This window comes from Apostichopus japonicus, chromosome 4 (assembly GCF_037975245.1).
Source record: "Apostichopus japonicus isolate 1M-3 chromosome 4, ASM3797524v1, whole genome shotgun sequence".
Taxonomy (NCBI): Eukaryota; Metazoa; Echinodermata; class Holothuroidea; order Aspidochirotida; family Stichopodidae; genus Apostichopus; species Apostichopus japonicus.
Genome location: NC_092564.1, coordinates 14587562 through 14604392, shown reverse-complemented (window position 1 = coordinate 14604392; position 16831 = coordinate 14587562). Strand labels below are relative to the sequence as shown.

The following is a 16831-nucleotide window of genomic DNA, read 5'->3' as shown; positions in this document are numbered from 1 at the left end:
CAATCTTTAATTTGTTGTAATCTAGATACCGCCCACTCAAACAACGAAACATTCCAAGAATCGAAATTGTACTGGTACAAACAAGTTTCTTTCCTCATTTTTGCCCCAATTAAATGTCAGTGGGACACGTGACTGGGAAATATAGTGAAAAGTGGTTCAGAAGAATGATATTTTATTGAGAACATTATCATAGATACACAAGCTGAAAGCAGAAAAGTTATGGAAGCACGAATTGTCTTTCTCATGAACTGTTCAACTTGAGATCTTATAGGAGCATAGTTACAAGATGGAGTTGAAATATGAATCTTCGCAAATCCACAAAAAAAAAAAAAAATGAAGTCATAGTGTAAATAATTCGTTACATTGTGTTTTATCGGATTCTGAAACAAAATTAAAAAGGATACAACCGTTTCTAGAACGAAAAAGCTCAAAAAAAAAAATTGACCTGGAAAATCCAATAAGGTTGTATGTGATAAACGTATAAGTCATGCCCAATAGAGAGACATTTTACGCATGGTGTAAATGATCATGGTTATGGTATTAACTGCTGTATATATATGGATGGCGTGGCATCCGTTTCCGTGTTGATCTGCCAATCCATTATCTCTTGCGTACATCTTCCGTTGGCGCGATTAACCCAGATCCTTCTGGCAATGACTAAATCTTTGCAACCAATCCAATTTAAGCTGCAAGACTTAACTCCCCAGTTAATATTACACGCTCAAATTATCACGTGCTTAAGTTTTAAATGTGTGAGTGGGCACGTTGTGTCAGAGACATAAAAAAAACATTAAAAAAAATATATAAAAAAGTTTCTTGGGTGATTTGAAAACGCATACAGAGGTGGCATTTTGTTTGTTTGAAATAATGTCATAATTACCCCATGAGAATTTATACCGTTGGAAAGTAATTACAGGCGACTGATCATATAGCTAGTAGGCGAACCTCTACCGACATGCGGCTTCACAGCATGTAAGTTTGAACAAGCGGCCTATATAATGACCTCGTGTGGTTCAATGACTTATCCAGATTTAAAAATTAATAATAAAAACATATCTTTTTCAAATACTTAAAAGAAGGTAAAACTACATGTTTAATGAATGACACGTTTACACGCTATTAGGCATTTTAATTGAAGAAATCGCTTGATTAGAATCTATCAATGATCATGTTTGGTATTGACGAGTATAGATGAAGGTTAAGCTATGGCTACCTTGACGGTGACTTTTATCGCACTGGAGTTATTCCGAGCCAACCATTTGTGACAATAAATGTGGCGTGAACGGTTATAAAAAATTATAATGAACACGTGAATGATTATATGAACTTCGTTTCCTTTTGTTTGGCCGTGTCATCGGTAGAGAACTGAATAACACATACTATATACCTATGTATATATACTTTATATATTACTATGTACTTGTCATTCCACTGCCAAGTATTGCTGAAGCATGTCCTGTAAGACAAATATCGTTATGTTTTTTTTTTTTTTTTTAAATATGGAGCGTTAGCTCAGTGGTTAACGCCGGTGCCTTTCAATCATAAGGTCCCCGGTTCGAGTCACTCCCAGATTAATGTATGTCGTCCAGTTACAGAGTTGTTGACAATTGACAATTCATAATCATGGACGTTAAATATGAATGTAAGAGACTGACTTCGGTCAGCTTGCGGCTTTGAAAAGCCAGTGAGGCTTCTTCGCGACTTCCTGCTTGCAGGAGGATCTAATATATATGCATACATACATACATACAAAATATATCCATGACACTTCTTGGCTTATGTACAGATGTACATAATTGAGTGCCAACATTAATGAACCCTCGGAACAAAGGTTCTTAACATTACTTAAGCTTCGCTGATTTTTACTTGTTCCTACAATCCTGTTGATGATCAATCATAACTTAGATTTGACTATACTTTCGACGCATACGATATTAAGGAAACAAGTAATATACCAATTTGTCACTTCGTCATGCATGGTGGTGGTCGGGTCTTAAATGAAACATCGAAAGTATTTCTCATACAAGATTGATGCAACATATATATCAAATGATGTTGTTTACATAATTTAGATACGGGTTTCGCTTGTTACATTAAGGATATAGACGTTTTATATAACATTCCATTTTTTTATTCTAGTTAAAGGTATACACAACAAAAATCTATTTGAACTTACAAACGAATGTGCCGTCAGAGAGGGTATATACTATAGGAAGGGGTAATTTATTATTATAATTTTGGGAAGAGAACATGCCAGCATTTCTTGTTTCTGTCATTGTAATGATTAGCTCATTATGAATAATTGTTTAAAGTTATATAAAGCAAACTCAAACCGACGGGATTGTGAAATAAACGTCGATAATAAGATCATGACGTTTTGACAGTGTTTTGATCTATTTAAAGTTAGATGTAGAAAGTAAATATCCAGTTGGGTATTCGATTGCGATCAGTGTGTGAGAGCGTAACTGGAGCATTATAATGAATGGACATTCATTCAGGTCAAATATAAGTTGATCGATTTCCGTTATTATCTTCCTAGGTAACTGCTGCACATCTCTGCACTTTGCAAATGGTGGCGGATATGTGACGGAATCCTTGTTATATTATGTGGGATTGAACTTGTTGTATCCTTTCGTGGATACCGGCTGCGAAACTATCCGCATGGACATATATCCGCAACATATATATGTCTGCCTCGATATGCTAGTGGATCGAATTTTGTGATATATTCATTCGTGTATATTATAGCTGCAGGTTCTGCAGGTGTCCATAGTATAGTATCTGTGACTAGACCCTTCTTACGTTACACGAATGGGACGTTTCATTGCTTCGCGCATATCGGTAGTGGATCTCTCACACAGGCAAATATTAATGGATTCATACTGGATCCTTGCTACATAGGCCTATTACGTATATATAGTATCCTTACCGGATCCTTGCTACATATTAAGTATTTACTGGATCCTTACCGGATTCTTGCTACATATAACGTATAACTGGATCCATACGGATCCTTTCTACATATTACGCATCACTGGATCACGATATGTACATTCATTGGCGATTCTCTGTCGCAGAACTCTGTTCTGGGGAATAGTAGTTGATATTTTAAGGATCTTGGCTGCAGTGTTCCCTACAGTATTCCCTATTAGTGGATCAATATGTGTAGATCCATTTCTGAAGTTCTCTATACTATATTGCAGGGATCCCTGCAATACAATATAGATAATCCATCGCTTTTCTGTGTTTTTTTTTTACAAATGGAACGCTAAAGATGTTTGGATATGTTCACTAGTAATAGATTTGAACTTATACAATAGAACACGTACTTCTTCATTTTAGAATTACTAAACCATGTCGTAATTAATATATTGTTTATTCTCATGTCAAAGATGTGTTGCGAACTGAAACATATACTCAGTTATAAATATACGAACAAATTTAAACAATCTTTCTGTTCTTCTTCAATCTTTTAAGCGGCTGATCGGGTGTTTCCTATCTGTGTAACCATTTAAAATTTGTTTTGTTTTTGAGATTATTTTCTACCCTAAAACAAAGTAACTTGATAATATTCTTTTGCATATCAAACCAAAAGTAAAACCACAATGTACAGGGGCGGATCCAGGGGGGGGGCCCGGGGGGCCCGGGCCCCCCCTTTTTGAAAATCCTGATTTTTTTTTTTTTTTTACCGCGTTCGAGGGAAAGGGCCCCATGCGTGATCAGTGGCGTAGCTACGGGGGGGCCTGAAATTGCAGACATGAGATCCATATTTTCAGGCTAGGTACATGCTGCTTAGAATACTCGGGAAGTGCCGTTTCCGGCCATCTGGGGGTTTGTAAAGCCAAAAATTTTCTTGTACGCTCCGCGCCAACCGATGATGGCGCTCCGCTTAGATAGTCTTACGTTCAGGCGCGGCTGGACCAGTCAGACCCCCCCTGTCACAAATCCTGCATCAGCCCCTGATATGTCATTGAATATTCCACAAAACAACTTTTTATGTCCACGAAACTGTCGAAAAACATGATTTTCACTACTGGTAGAGATATAAAATATTGGGAATTCTGAATTTCCTGCAAACATGCGGCTGTGCCTGTTCAATACTCACTACTGTATCGCCTTAAAAAATGATGAGTGGAAATAGTTTCTCCAGGACCGTATCGTATCGTGGGTATCGAGTGCGTCTGATATACGAACGTACGTAGTAGTACGTATGTACGTACGTCTATGATGATATGCACTGTACTGTACTGATAAAAACATAGGTGAATTTCACTCCATGGGAGTGATCACTGAGCACATTCCGGTATAAGAGTGAATTTCCACTCCATTGGAGTAAATCTTAACTCCTAATAGAGTTATATTCACTCATATTAGGAGTGAGGGTTAACTCCAATAGAGTTAAATTTCACTCTTAATTTGAAGTGCGCCGAGTGATCACTCCAATGGAATGAAATCCACTCATTTGTTTTTAGAGTGTTGCTAGATATATGAAGAAGAAATTTACATACCAATACATGTTATCGGTCATCGATTGGCACAAAAAGCCAGATTCTGATGACAGCTGCCTCAAGAAACCCAATAAATGGCCTAATAAGCACCGAGCCACCAATGTGGACCATTACCGAAACATCGATGCGTGTTAGTCTTCCACCCCCTTCCTCTAATGCTATTTAAGTCCACATGTGGGCATATCCTGCAAATCTACCGGTAGCCCACAGGGGTTTGAGTTGGGAGAAAGGCCTTGACAGCTTGAAACGACAAATGATGCCAACTTCCCTCAAGTTAAAAGTCTGGCTGAGTTGGCAAGGCCAGTCAGCATGAAAGAGAAAAAACTTTTTTGCATTTCTGTCACCAAAGTTGCACATCTTTTTGGTTGGTATTTTGCCTCACAGGTGCCATCTCCTGCGATCTGGGGGGTGCTGAAATCTCAAATTTTCTCTGTACGCTCCGCGCCAACCAAGGTGGCGCTCCGCTTAGATAGTAAACTCCGCCCCCCCCCCAACAAGAAAGAACAGCCCCCCATGGCCCCCACTCAAAAAATCCTAGCTACGCCACTGTGCGTGTAATTTTTTGTAAAATAAATTTGCAAAAAGAGTACACCATCATTCTGATAAAAAGTGAAGGTGAGAGGGACACTCTGACTGCATCAATAGTCTCCATCTGGAAGGGGGCATCCAAGATGAAATGGCCTGGAGTAGCCTGGTAAAAAGTAGTTTGCATCACCACCTACTCCCCAAAAAGTAAATCCCAGCTCATTGCTCGAAATTGCAAATATATGCCCGGCAAACCATGAATACATGATTTATTGGAAATAAATTTTACTCAAAACTTTCACGAAAAGTAGCACCAGATTGCACCGAGGACCTCCATATTTTGTGAAATTTTCCAAAGGGGGGCACCCACTCCCCTTAGACCCCTCCCCCAGGACGACGATTAGGCATTTCCCATCTGGGCCCCCCCTTCGGCGAAATCCTGGATCCGCCACTGATGTATGAAGGAAACAATAATTTGACTTTTTTTACGCTGAACATTCATATCTGCCCGTTCGTTGTTTTGTTCGTTTGTTCACCACGTACATGTAATTGTGACTCCGAGCCTGGAAGGGTTACCCTGTTTTACAAGCTCCGAGCTTCATTATAGCAGAGCATATGCTGTGTCTTACCGAGATTTTCCAATGGGTTTCTGTTTACTTATATCGGACTAAACTGTCTGTTATCAGTAACGCTATAACTGTCAGCTAGTTTAAGGTGTCTTGCTCTATGCAAATACCTTGTCGTGGTCGGCTCTTTGATCACATCCCTCCAATTCCATAATTGTCACTTTCAGCTGAAGATGAATCGTGAGATATATATTAAAAATACACACATACACACATATACACGCACAAAGAAAGGAAAAAAATAGAAATAACGGTCGATCTTATGCATGATGTAAGAAAAGGAAGGATATTTTATTACGCTGTACCCTTGAACAGAAATCTGCCTCAGGCACGGTAAGATCACACTGCTTGGACACCGTTCCTCGTTTGTGTCGTACGATTTAGTGATGTATTGATTGTATACGTGAAGTTTGCACTCCCTCTAACTAATATATATATATATATACTCTATATATATATTGATTGTATACGTGAAGTTTGCACTCCCTCTAACTAATATATATATATATATATATATATATATATATATATATATATATATATATATATATATATATATATATATATATATATATATATATATATGGATTTCAACCAGTGCTTGTAAAGCGAAGCCATACGTACAGCTTTATTATCATGAAAACGATTCTGAAAGATTTGTTTTAAGGATTTTAAGATTAATTAATTGAAGCAGAAGCAACATTCCACCGTACATCGCGACCTGATTTACTGGTAAAAGAATTCTGTGAAAGCTTTGGTATTGTTCGTGCATGCATACAGTGTAGATGTAGCTGATAAACAGGACGTCAAAAAATCAGTGTATCAGTAAATAGTTGTAACGCAGATAACAATCGTATCCTCAAGCATGGTTTGGAGGGCTGTAATGGAAAATTAAGCAATTCTCTATCCAAAAGATAATTATTGGTTGATAACTTATTTTCCTTTTGTAAATCTTTTCAATCCAATCACTTCATAATTTAAATCAATCCTCTTTTTTTCATTTTGAACCCTTATTAAGCGAGATGAATAACCTAGTTATATGCAACCCATTAAGTCACGAATGAGGCTCATCAACAAACACGGGCTACAATTGGATGTAACTTATTCTCAAACGTTTCGCTTCAATATTCCCATCTTTGACTACCTCACCGTACGGATTAATTTTTACTCTAAACGATATTCTATTATCGCTTGATTTACTATTCTGTGATTGGACAATTCGGCAGGAGATCATCTGGGAAGCGACTAATCCTACATAGTATACAAAGTACACGTTGCTGTCACTCCCCCGCCCCCTCACCCCTACTCTCACTCAAGGGCGTAGGAACCGGGGGGCTGGGGGGCGCCAGCCCCCCCCCCCCCAGTGAAAAGTATGGGAGGGCGGAAGTATCATTCCGCCCCCCCCCCCGCTCCTCAAGTCAGAAAACCCCTTTTTCATTTCCAAATGAGAAAAAAATCTCATTTGGAGCACCAAATTGCATCTAAGGCCAGGTGAGAATGCAAAATTCTTTACAAAATGGAGTGAGTGTTGAAGTGTGCTTTATTGCACCAAATTGCATCTGAGGCCACCTGGAAATGCAAAACACCCCCTCCCCTTAGACCCCTCCCCAGGCCGGCCATCAGTCTCCAGCCCCCCACTCAAAAGTACCTTCCTATGCCACTGCTCCCACAAATGTATTGTTATCGATTAAGCACATAAATAAATGAATTGGTTCTTACAGTGTGTTGTGAACATCCTATCAACATTAACATAAAAGAAAAGATATAACTGTTAAGTTTTTGTACTTCTCGGTTCTGACTGTAAGTCACGTTTTTTGTGTGTGTGTGTCTCAAAACACTGTGTTCTAAGGCAGGACGTCCAATGGGAGGAGTGGATATGGATTAGTGATCAATGATTGACAGTATCTAACGCAGGTGGCCTTAAAGTAGTACATCTCCACCTCCACCTCCACCTCCACCCCACCTTCCCACACCCCACCACCACCACCAAACCCCTGAGACTATGTGTAATTCTCATTTGCATGTGAGATAAATAGTCATTCCCATATTTAAATACGCTGAGTGCAGTGCAGTTACAGTGCATATGTTTCACTGTTACGTTATGTGGGATGATCGGGTTTAGCACTTGCCTCTCTGCAGTCATAGTTTAACATTTGTTCTTCGCACTATCTGATGAATACACGAAATTAAACGAAACAGATTGTCCAAGCTCATGATGGACTGCATGCTATATATATATAGGAAAGAAAGCATCATACGTTGCCCTTAATTTGGTTTGCTAAATCAATTACGACGGTTTAGAGGTAATTTGATCTAGCTTCATCTATTCTTTTCTTGGAGAAAATGACCCAATCGATTATTTTACTTTTATCTCACTTGCCCACTCTCAGCAACACACCCACAGGCAGAAGTAAAGGAATAACATCTAAGGTGCATATTTTTTTATATGCAAAAGACTGGTGATATCAAAATCCGGTTAATATTCTGACGAAGTAAAAAAGTTCTGCCTTTGAAAAAAACAGATAAACCTACGGGAAAATAACGACTTGGAACATTTCTCTTACTTGAACGGTTTTTACTTGATTACTTTAATAGTTTAACATTTAAGACTCATTAGCTTGCCATTGGTATTAGTTATGCACTGTCACGGAAATACAAAGACTGCAGCTGGCTTTTTTAGTAACGTTGAAATGACATTTCTAAAAAGCTTTTTGACTTTTGGTTGTTGTTTTGTTAGTATGTATAAATTGTATTTATAATTTGTGATTCGTGAGAAAATTAACACAATCTTTCCTTATGTTTGTTTTCAGTGGGCAAACGTGGTGAGACAGAAGGTTTTGAAAATGACATAATGAACAGAATTCGAGCCGTACAAGACCAGGAGGTAAGACCAGTGGGTATATCAAAGCAAAAGTACGTGCTTGGTAATAACGTAGGCTGAAAAAACAACATATAAACACGAATGTTATGGTATGTTTGATTTCATTAAGTTGGGGGTCAAGTTACATGTAGTTATTTCGCAATGACAAATACCGTAATCATTAGGCTATAGTTATTATTATTAATATATATATATATATATATATATATATATATATATATATATATATATATATATATATATATATATATATATATATATATGTTGATACTAGTTGAGACTAGTTGAGACTAGTGGAACACTAGTAGTTGTAACTCGGAGTTTCACGCGTTATAGCGATCGTCAGACAACTCAGACCAACATATATTCCGCTCTGTCCAATGGACATAGAGCACTCTGCGCCAAGATAGACGCCAACCAACTATATATATATATATATATATATATATATATATATATATATATATATATATATATATATATATATATATATATATATATATAAACATACATATATATTCGACTGTCAATTCTATAGTGGTTCGACTCAGCTTGGGATGAAAATCCTCTGATCATTATCATTGCATCTAGAATTCATTATAATAAATTCACAGGAACCTCCAAGCAAGTCTTCGCCTGAATCTCTGTCGCGAGCCCTTAAAATAATGACACATATAATATATAACCGACACTTATTATGTAGATCAATGGAACATATCATTCGAGAAACTGGGTTTGTAGATTGGTACCGATACAAACAAAATGTCACTGAAGGAATCTCTGACAACTGCAAAACCCGTCTGTTGAGTGAAATATCTCTCGTAAAAAGGTTACTTCTAACTATTTTAATACCAGAAGAGAGCATTTCAGCGTAGAATTTTACTGATGTAGAACTTCTGTTTTCAAAAATAATTTTTTAAAGCGATATTCTGTTAGCTGAAGTGGATTATTTAACAAAAACTGTCGGAAGTTTCTCTGTATCTCTATAGGTTCAAAGGTTTCCACCAACATAGAATGATGTTACTGAAAAGTTGTGATTTTGTTTTTAAAATTCAGTCATGAAATTTTGTAAATGCATCTGGCAATCGCAAAGTGAAAGGTGCAATCGTAGCAATTTTAGCTAGTTTTTTAATTTACAACATTTAAATCATTAATCAAAAGAGTAAATTAATATTCACTATACAAATTTTTAAATTTCTACAATTTTATGTTATTCTTAATATAGAGAATATTGACAGGTAAACAAACCTTATACAATTGTATCAAATTTCAAGGATAAATTACAAAAACTAAGATTAGAGATAGTATGAATGTAAAGCAAATTTCAAAGCAAATGTAGCATGATGACATCACGTGCCTTACTAATTACTGTGATCCACATTTTGGAGTAACGGAGGGTTTCGTCAGTCAAACTTGATTACTATCAATCACACATGTCTCGAGTTAGGGACAAAATATTGAGATGGGATTCTCAACAGCAGTGTGGGAAATATATCTGTTAAGAGAATTGTTGCATTGTCAGTCATCGGAATATTTTCTTTAAGTTGAGTTGTAAGAAACACAGAATCCTTAACAAAAGAAACTACGGTAATTGTGGTAAAGTACGAATTTCCGTAATATGAGATTCACGAAATTTATTTAAAAAAATAAAATAATAATAAAGCAAATCAAAATTAGAAGAAGCCGCAAAGACAATTGTATCGAGACCCTCTATCAATCAAACTGGATTCAACAAGCTCGCAGATAAAAGGTCGTTTTTAATTGTGAATTAATAAACTTGTAATGTAATTTGATTGAAGGATATATCTTCCCCTCCCCAGCATTATATTTTTATTAATTTAAAGGCAGATTTTAACGATAACGATAACGATTTTACTCGGAATGCTAAAAACAGCTTTCTACAGGAAGACGGAAGAGAGGAAATTTCAAAGATAAAATACTCTTTCAACTAAATCGGGATATAAATATGCGTTTGATGCATATAGCCCAACAACCCATATTTACTTAGTTAGTTGACCCTCCTGATCGACTGGATGAGAGGTTGGCTAAGATAAATATACTGATAAAAATAACAAATTCGTACTTACAAAAACACAATCCAGTTTGCATCAATACACTAAGTGCAAAGAGTGGGAATATATAGCACAGGAATAGTGAATGCTTCATTACCAATTTAAAATATCCCTGTTTATAAGCAAAATCTAAAAATTAATGTGCGTGTATCATCTTAATGGTATCACATCTAGATTTCAGGAGTTATTTGACAGAATATACACTGAACGGGGAGGGATCTTTTATGTACAAGTTTACGCCAACACTTCGAACCAGGTGGATTTTTCTGATGAGAAGAAGATCAGATAAAGATTAAATATGTGACTATGATACACGCTAGATTCACAAGAAGAGAAAAGAAGAAAATATATATTTGCTAGTAATGTTTTTATATAGCGCTTCCAGTTTTCAAGAAATTCAGATTTATATATGTATATAAATTCTTTGGCATACTCTGTTCAGGTTAAATTGTTGATAACGTCGACTCCTCAGTGCAGGCATCAATGTTAGAAAATACACTGCCTCAAGGGCGTAGGAACATGGTGGCTGGGGGCGCCAGCCCCCTCCCCCCAGTGAAAAATATGGAGGGGCGGAAGTATCATTCCGCCCCCCGCTTCGCAAGTCAGAAAACACCTTTTTCATTTCCAAATGAGAAAAAAAAAAACCCATTTGGAGCACCAAATTGCATCTAAGGCCAGGTGAAAATGCAAAAGTTTTTACAAAATGGAGTGCGTGTTGAAGTGTGCTACATTGCACCAAATTGCATCTGAGGCCACCTGGAAATGCCAAAAAAATCCAAAGGGCAGGGGTACACCCCTCCCCCTTAGAACCCTCCCCCAGGCCGGTCATAAGTCTTCAGCCCCCCCCCCACACACTCAAAAGTACCTTCCTACGCCACTGCACTGCCTTATATGCTAGTACCTCAACCAAACCACGATATTTGTTTGTAAATTTCATATAGAAATATAAGTAGAGGCTAACAGTCAGTATTCATCCGACCTTGACGAATTTGTGATGCATTTCTAATATGTTATTCGAGGCCACATAAGTCTGATAAGAAACTGCAGGATAATGGTCTGCGGAGTTACACTTGTTATAGTCCAACCACTTATATCGATCAGCTTAGGGACACAAACCATCGTTATTAGTTTCTGTGATGTAAAAGAACTGTTTATTAATAAAAAAAATCCCCAAACAACTAAGAAAGATATGATTCCATCCAGGGAGATATGACAGATTTATTGTGTCTTTGTTACATGAGGTTTAATACTTCATCTAAAGTCTCAATATGATATTATCGAGCTACATGTGTTTCATTTTTTTATTACTTTTTTTTATTCATCACCACTTTTATTTTCTGTAAGATGGTTCTGTAGATGGGTTTGCAAATGTTGAGTATGAGGAATTGGATCTTGTAACATGACGTCATCATATTGTTGGTTTCAGTGTCAACACTGTTAACATTCTACCTTAAAAATATGATTCACAAAATGACAGCTACCAGAAACTTCATCTGAAACTGCATCTGTAGTTAATTTACCTTTTGTACAACGAATATCATATATTCCATCAATAGTGATTCCAACCACACAAGATTCGATCATAGCTTGAGTTAGGGCATGATATTGATATTTTTCAACAATAATTTGGAATACTTTTCTATTCCAAATAAGAAACGCATTGTTTGCTAAATGAATAATCCTTTTACAGGGAAAGCAAATAAGATACAGATACAAATTGTCGACGCAATATTATATTGCAATATTTCATACAGATTTTTTTATAAGATTGCATTTTTTTTTAAATCGCTGTTGTCTGAACATTGTTTATTACACGAAATCAAAGATATACTTCCACTACTTATGTTACATCCTTCTGGAACAGAAACCGAGAAAGCTGTAATCCATTCTCAATTGAAATGAAACATTCATTTGAAGGTGTCGTGTGTGTGTATGTCTGCGTCTGTGTGTGTTTGTACATTTTGCTGTTACCTCTCTATATCATTGATGCAATAATATTTCTAATAATAAATGCTTTATTTTTCTCTTTGTAGTCAGACATTCTCGCACGGACAGGCCTCGATGATTCGACTTTTACGTGTCCACTCGATACTCTCTTTCTAAGTCTTGAACCCCAATGGCAAGATCTTATTTTGCAGGTATTTACCTTGTTTTTGTCTCACATAAATATTTGATAGCGCTTTGATTAAGCAATACATTACCGCACATGAACACGTCATGATAGTGGAAATTACCGCAATGAGCTGATGGCGTCCTTTCAAATTTAAATGGTAGACAACTTGAGCAATTAGTACGACGAACGGGTATTAGACGATTCAGCCTATAAACTTGTCCGGTTAACTTGAAACAGAAGACCTCAGCTCTCACAAGATAGTGTTAATTTTAGCAACTCATTAGACAAAATTGTTTACTAATATTCATATGGGATGTGTTACAAAAACGTTTAAGACATGAAGTACCATGGTTTTGTTTTATATCAAGGCCTAATAGATGTATATAACCACTGTGTTGTATCGACAAAACCATTAGGATCTCAAAATAGAAGTTATCATATTTTCTCTGAAATATAAAATCATGAACTGGTGAGAGCATGGGAAGAATATAAGCTGAAATAACAGTGTACACCCAAAGCCCTGCAATGTTATACACATCTGAATATAAGAGCTATGAAAGGAGTCTATCTACATAATAAGCAAATAACATGAAAAGTCATGAAAGGTAATGATACACCACTGTTTTATTTTGTTATGAAAGACCTTGTACTTCAAATTATTGTACTGTACGGAATGAAAAATAGCTTTCTCAATTATTGATTGTTAAGGCTTTACGAGGACAACTGTAATTCAAGTATTCCATATGCACTGATTTCCAAAAAGTAAAACACATAAGCGTTACGGTACAAAAAAGAAGTTCCATTCCTGTTTCAGCTATTATTGAAGCTCTCAATGAGCTGTCTTTCCCGAAGGTCATGGGTCAATATTTGCCACTGGCTTCAATCAGTTATTGAACAAAGGATATCTATTTCCTTTCGAAGTGCCCGCTCATGATACTTCACTTGTCGATCACACGGTTGTAGTTTGGTAGTAAGCCTATATGGAACTGTTGGGAACTGGGTCTGGGTTGAGACTGGATCAAGTTGTTTGGTTTTCTTGTCCAGACTCTATCTTGGGTGCATTTTCTTGAAAAGTATCATTCAATATAAACTTTGAGATTCAATTTCTTTTTTTTTCAACATGAATTACAAGTTTTGTTATGTATGCCTGGCCATAAATGAAGAACAGTTTTTTATTACAAAGATATTTAAAAAAAATCCATGCTATATGTGAGTGGTTAATTTTATGAAAATGTAATATATATGGTGCATGTGAAGATCTTATTACTGAAATTTACATCAGGGTTGCGCAGCACTTAAATGTTCTGGGATAAAGAAGGTCGATGTGTCTTGTAAGAGAAGCTTGAAACGAACTTATAAAAATCAACGTGTCCTTGTTAGGCAATAGGTGCTGAGTTACGCAAGTTGAGGATGAAATTGCGATCGAAGGAAACCTGGTTACAAATCGAAATTACAACACGGCGCCTCGTGGTTCAATAAATATGTGACATGTAATCTTGGAGATATGAAATTGCGGGCTGCTTCTCACAATTAAGATACAAGTTACATGTTGTCAGCAAGGGAGGGTGGGGTGGGGTGGGGGTGGAGGGTTGAATGTAATCTGAACTCAATCACCCACTTATCAACCCCGGTATAAAAGTCAGTAGACCTAGGTATTCTTCGAATTGTGAAAAAAAAGTACGTTTTCGAAATTTGGGTTAATTCGTAGAATATAATATAACGTCCTTCGTCAGAACTTATGAGATAGGATACCAAAAAGAAGAAGCAAAAGCTGTTCATTGATGAAATTAGAGAATTGTTTCGATAAAATTGGCACGACTAGAGATTTAGACTGTATGTTATTACAACATCTTTATAATCGAGAACTTGTTTGCCTCTCATATCAATCCTATTGTAAAGTTGAACTTATATTGGTTTCCATCGGCAACCTTAAAGCGTTTAATTAGTTTGAAGCAATATATTCTCTCTGGAGAATAGTTTGTCTGAGCATGAAAAAATTGTTCCTCTTTTTATTTTCGTTTTTGTTCGACATGAATACAGTGGATGAACATGTTACAGTAGTGTTAATATTTCCAGTGTCAATGACAATACAGATTTTGAAATAGAAAAACCGATAACGTCTAACAATAGCTAAGAACGGGCCTTTACAATGCTAGGAATCCCACCATCTTGAAAGACAAAGGCATTCCTTTTGTTTGTATCCTAATGCAATAGCGCTTCAATCTTTCATTCAGCTGATCATGTTACTGACATTATCTACTTATTCATTTCATGTCTTTCCAGATTTTGAGGCTGGCTAGTTATGAAGAAGGTTGGACCCTGAAGTAAAAGGAGATTATCCCCGATTTATTGAACTTTTCAATCTGTCCCCTGTAGAAGTCATAGCCATGTCCAACGTGTAACTGTTGAGAGAGACGTTATTCACTGAAATACTCCAAGAGTTTCATTCACTATACGTCGCCTAAACGTCAACGTTACGTCATTAATACGTCACCGATGCGTCACCATGTGACGTATTGGAGGTTATTAGTCGTATTTGGGGATAACTGTCGTATAACAATAATGGCATTTATTGGAGCACTTCACGTATATAAATTACGAAGAAGTGAATATTTTGATCCTTAATGATCAAAGAATCGTCACAATGTTGTTATTTTGAATTAAGTATATATATATATATATATATATATATATATATATATATATATATATATATATATATATATATATATATATATACATATATATATATATATATTTATATATATATATATTTATATATGTATATATATAACTGACGTAGTACTGCCGGAACCGGAACAATTTCACGAATTATCGAAAAAATGTAAATGAAATTATATTGATCCAGTGGACAATGACGAACAAATTACTTTGATATTCGATGAAATGTTGTCTTGGTAACACTTACAAATAACAGCTATGAGTGATAACTTACAACGTAGAAGTCCAAACACTGGTATTATATATTTAGCTTCTCAAATTAAATTATTATGTTTTCTTTTTATGAATTTCCTCACAACAAAATATGATAAAAGCTGTAGGGAAATATAAACCAAAAGAAAAATGTACATCAGCACGTGAAAAACGGTTTGTCACATAGTTACAACAAATATGGTCATGTGTAGAAGAATATAGCAATGGAGGCTATATCCAAAAAAATTAAGATCTTTGCCCCTTTGGAAGACATTTTGGAGTTTGGACCCCGCGGTAAACCAAGTGTGCATTCCTAACATGACTTACTATACGGACGAATTGTAAGCCCGTGAAGAAAAATTTAAACCCATGTGAGTCTCAATTTCCCGCGGCGATTTGAAGATTGTTGCTTCTGATGAACTTTTCCAAACTCGTTCTGTGGTAATTGTAACTGTAATCACAAACCAAATGGCCTACACACCAGATAGTAACTATGCAGGCTTGTGTCTGAATATGACATAGCATCACCGTGTTAGGCCGAATAACAATAGGCTATTTAACCACACGCTGTTCTCAGTGACACAAATAGATATAGCTTTAGTGCAGGTATATACATACGCCACATACAAGTCACACAGATCTATAATGTGCAATTAATGTATCATTACAGCATCAGCGTTCATACTTATATACCTAAACCAGTAACATGAGATGCAATCTTGAGAATATCAGTATCCCATAGGCGCTTATGAGGCGAGTGTTGACAAAAACAAGCTTACGCCAAAAGAACAAAACAAATCACAACAACATTTGTTTGTGTCGATACGACTAATGCTAAAACTCTCTTGTATTGGATTAACCATATCTATTTTAGTATCATACAGCAATCACGTAGGCCTATATGTAAAATAACATCATTTCAATTAGTATACAATCTAAAATTGATTGACTGTAAGCCACATTTTGATTATCATATATAGCCTACCATAGTAATGGCATAATAATAAAAAACATGTTTAAAAAGTTCCTTCACTAATAACACAATGGTAGAATTGTCACATTTGACCAATTTTTATTTCATGCTATATATAAATATTACTATAGCTTCTTGTAATGTTTTCGAAATTCGTCCAACGAACACAAAAAATAAAATAAAATTAGGACAAAGAATA

At 36.1% G+C, this 16831-nt stretch overlaps 1 protein-coding gene across 1 annotated transcript in view; it reads left to right on the top strand.

The window, feature by feature from the left end:
* Positions 1-16831, top strand: part of LOC139966535 (uncharacterized) — a 42880-nt gene extending 26049 nt beyond the window's left edge. Inside the window, exons 2-4 of the mRNA XM_071969656.1 lie at positions 8470-8543; positions 12646-12750; positions 15009-16831. Coding sequence (XP_071825757.1) covers positions 8470-8543; positions 12646-12750; positions 15009-15053 — 224 coding nt within the window. The 3' untranslated portion in view covers positions 15054-16831. The remainder of the gene's footprint in view (positions 1-8469; positions 8544-12645; positions 12751-15008) is intronic.